The sequence below is a fragment of the Puma concolor genome, chromosome C2, assembly GCF_028749965.1.
Source record: "Puma concolor isolate L17-30 chromosome C2, mPumCon1.1.hap2, whole genome shotgun sequence".
In the NCBI taxonomy this organism is placed as follows: Eukaryota; Metazoa; Chordata; class Mammalia; order Carnivora; family Felidae; genus Puma; species Puma concolor.
In genome coordinates this window covers 79409175-79412947 of record NC_141675.1, presented here as the reverse complement: position 1 = coordinate 79412947, position 3773 = coordinate 79409175, and the positions used below count along the sequence as shown (strand labels likewise).

Below are 3773 nucleotides of genomic sequence, written 5' to 3'. Positions count from 1 at the left end.
AGCTCTAACACTCCTTGCTGTGCATTCTCTCATAGCCTTGGTTAACAGACACAAAAGGAAATGGTGACAGTTCTCCAAGCCATTCAGGACACCTCTCGACCCCTCCTGCCTCTCAACATTGTGGTTATCGCCTAAGCATTGAGAATATATTCAAGATGCATGGCTGGTGACAGGATTGGCCAAGTTCTCTGCTTCACTTGGTTTCTGGAGACATGCAATATCTTTTAAGCTTTTTGTGAGCTTGAAGGCCATATACTGCCAGTCCTTAAAGAGCCTGCAGAGATCATCTGGTCCATGCCAAGGCTTTAGCTTATCCTTCCTTGATAACACGTTATTTTATTTTATTTTATTTTATTTTATTTTATTTTATTTTGTTTTATTTTATTTTATTTTATTTTTTAAAATGTTTATGTATTTTTGAAAGAAAGAGAGAGAGAGAGACAGAGTTTGAGTGCGGGAGGAGCAGAGAGAGAGGGAGACACAGAATCCGAAGCGGGCTCCAGGCTCTGAGCTGGCAGCACAGAGCCGGACATGGGGCTAACTCATGAACTAAAAGATCATGACCTGAGCAGAAGTAGGACACTTGACCGACAGAACCACATAGGCACCCTGATAACACATTATTTTAGAAAAAAAGCAAACAAAAAAAAGCTGTTGAGACTCTGATTTGGACACCAAACATCTAACCAGACAACAGAATTCTAGGACAGCATTTCTTAACCTTCCTTTTTGTGTGTGGGGAGCAGGGGAGTACTGGATCTAACCAAGGGTCTGTTGATTCTTTGCTCACATAGACAAACAATAATGGTAACATTTGTTCCGGTGGTTCTTGGACTGTTGCATGTCCAGACTGGGGGGTTCCTGACCTAAAACTGCTCCTACTGGCCAGGAATCCGACAGATAATTTAGAGTTGAGTGAAAAGAACCTCAGTCTTGAAATGTGGAGGTCTTGCCCTGATCCAGCAGTGTAGTATATGGGCCAGAGCACTTTACTACCCATTATTAGACTCAGTGGCTCAAGCTCTGAGCTTTAGTAGATGGTTTCTGAAATCACCTTCCAGCTCCAAGTTTCTAGGCACCAAGACGAAATCAGTTTCAGTTTTTTTTTTAATTTTTGGTACTTTTTGTCACAGTAGAAAGGCGAGTAGACCGGAAATCTCTCAGCTACTGAGAAAGAGGGACATGGAGGGTGAGGCTAAGGTATTTATCCTCCTCTAGTACAGGGATAAATGAAGTGCTGTTAGAACCCATCTCACCTTGACCGAGAAGACTTTTTACAGAGATAATGGAGAAAGAAATGATTCACTCCTAATATCCACGTTCCATTCGCAAATCTGCTTTTGGAAGAATGATTCTGAATCCCCACTTCTCACACACACACACTTTTGCATTTGTCTGGCCCTCTTAAAATGTTTGAGTATGGTGAGAGAGCTGTCTGGGTACATTCTGCAGCTGTGCATGATGGAGCATTTGTCTCCTCCAAGGCTGAGTGTTTGAGTGTGTGTGTGTGATTTAGTGTATACATGGGCATGTGTATGAGTGAAATCATGGAATGTGTATGTGAGCAGCAGTGACTGAATATAAAAGGTGGTATAGATAGTGTGGCAAGTGTAAAATCATGTGGACCTGTGGGTGTGCAGGATTATTATTATTTTTTTTTTAAGTAAGCCACTTTGGATTGTGTAGCCTCCTCTTACTTCTGTGATTGATTTCACGAGGGTAATGGTGCGTAAAAGCGCTGGTGAGATCTGGGGGCGCCTCCTAGTCTGACGTCAGAGAGAGAGTTTAAAAGGGGGGGAGCCGGTGGAGAGAACACAAGCCGCTTTAGGAGTCGCGGGTTTCAGAGCCATCGCTGCTGCCTGCGGATCCGCTCCTAGAGTTTGACCAACCGTCTGGCTCGGCTTCCCCAGCGCCGCTGAGATGCTGTCCTGCCGCCTCCAGTGCGCGCTGGCCGCGCTGTCCATCGTCCTGGCTCTGGGCGGTGTCACCGGCGCGCCCTCCGATCCTCGACTCCGTCAGTTTCTGCAGAAGTCCCTGGCTGCTGCCGCGGGGAAGCAGGTAAGGAGACTTCCTCGACGTCCTTTTTTCCCCCTCTTCTGAATCCCCCAGTCTTCTCTCAGGCTTTGCCTTTCCCCCCTGGGGTGGATTTAAGAGGTGGCCCTGCAGAGTGTCGGTGCTTTTCTGGGTCCCTCCGCTCCCAAATCTCTCAGGAAAACTTTCGAAGTCCAGAATCTCCTCTTACCTCTTTTTTCCCCTCTGATCAGCGCAGTTGGCCACAGTTCAGGTAAGTTCTTTGGCATTAAAGAAAATTTCAAGACCTGGGTAGCTGAGCACTAAAGGAAGAGGCATCCCCCAGTGTTAAACACGGAGGTGCTGGCCCAGGTGCTGAAAGCGCGGACCTCTGAAGCTACTACCTTCCTCAGCAGTGCCTCCTTCCCATGCTCCTAAAGGGCAGTCTACAGACAGAACACAGTATGTTTAAGATTCTGAAGGGTCTCCTTCCCCACAGTTAACTTAACAAAAACGGTAAGAACAATTCCAGTTTGTAGCTCCTGAGCTGGAAATTGAAATTGAATTAAACAAACTGTTGGCACATGTTTTATCTTTGCAAAACTGTATTAACAATCTACCATTTCTGCATGTGTGTGTGTGTGTGTGTGTGTGTGTGTGTGTGTGTGTGTTAAGCCTATAAAGGCAGAAAACTTGCAGAAACATTTGAGCTTTTCAAGCCTGTCTATGTAACTTGATGATTATAACATCTACCCTTATTTTTATATCCTTAGCTGATTTTAAGTGTGACAAAAGTGCACAGCTGTGAACATTGGGTTTTGGGTGTAGCTGAGTCTGCTTTCCATATTAGGTTTTTTTCCATTTCTTTTTCTCCATCACCATCATCTTAATCCCTTATCTCTCCCTCTCTCTCTTTCTTTCTCTCTCTGTCTCTTACCCTATACAGGAACTGGCCAAGTACTTCTTGGCGGAGCTGCTGTCTGAACCCAACCAGACAGAGAACGATGCCCTGGAACCCGAAGACTTGTCCCAGGCGGCTGAGCAGGATGAAATGAGGCTGGAACTGCAGAGATCCACTAACTCAAACCCTGCCATGGCACCCCGAGAACGCAAAGCTGGCTGCAAGAATTTCTTCTGGAAGACTTTCACTTCCTGTTAGCTTTATTAATTATTGTTGTCCATATAAGACCTGGTTCCTTTCCTCCAAACCTCATCCCTCTTCCCTAACTCCCCAGTCCTCAGCAAGACCCTTGCATTAGAAATTGGAGACTGTAAATACAAAATAAAATTATGATGACATTATGAAACACAAGAATTTGTTTCTCATTGTGTATCTTTCTGCTCAATAATATGTGATTAGCAGTTGTGATTTCGGTCAAGTTACTTGAGGTATGCGTGCCAAATCTCACAGACATATGATTTAAAATTTCCTGTGGTAATAAAGACTCTGTCCTAAATGGAAGCTCTTATAGTTTGGGTCATTTCAAACAGAAATAATTTCAGATAACTCTATGAATTCTAACTTTAATCCAGTGGACGTTACTGGGAAAGGCTGCCACAAATATCAATTACACATTACACACACTTAAAATTATATATTGATATGAGTATTTATGGGTAAGCAGACTGGAGTGCCCAACCATCCACCAAGCTAATCTGTAAAATATATGAAAAGTGGAAAGGAAAAATCATTTGGGAGTGGAAGGAAAGAAGCTGGCTTAAAAGCTAAAATGAAATTCTGAGCCTTTAAAATGTGTTTCTTG

At 43.9% G+C, this 3773-nt stretch overlaps 1 protein-coding gene across 1 annotated transcript; it reads left to right on the top strand.

The window, feature by feature from the left end:
- Positions 1-1814: 1814 nt before the first annotated feature.
- SST (somatostatin) lies at positions 1815-3472 on the top strand. The gene is made up of 2 exons (XM_025914024.2): positions 1815-2058; positions 2957-3472. The coding sequence occupies exons 1-2, from the start codon at positions 1921-1923 to the stop codon at positions 3167-3169; spliced, it is 351 nt and encodes a 116-aa protein (XP_025769809.1). The 5' UTR covers positions 1815-1920; the 3' UTR covers positions 3170-3472.
- Positions 3473-3773: the final 301 nt, after the last annotated feature.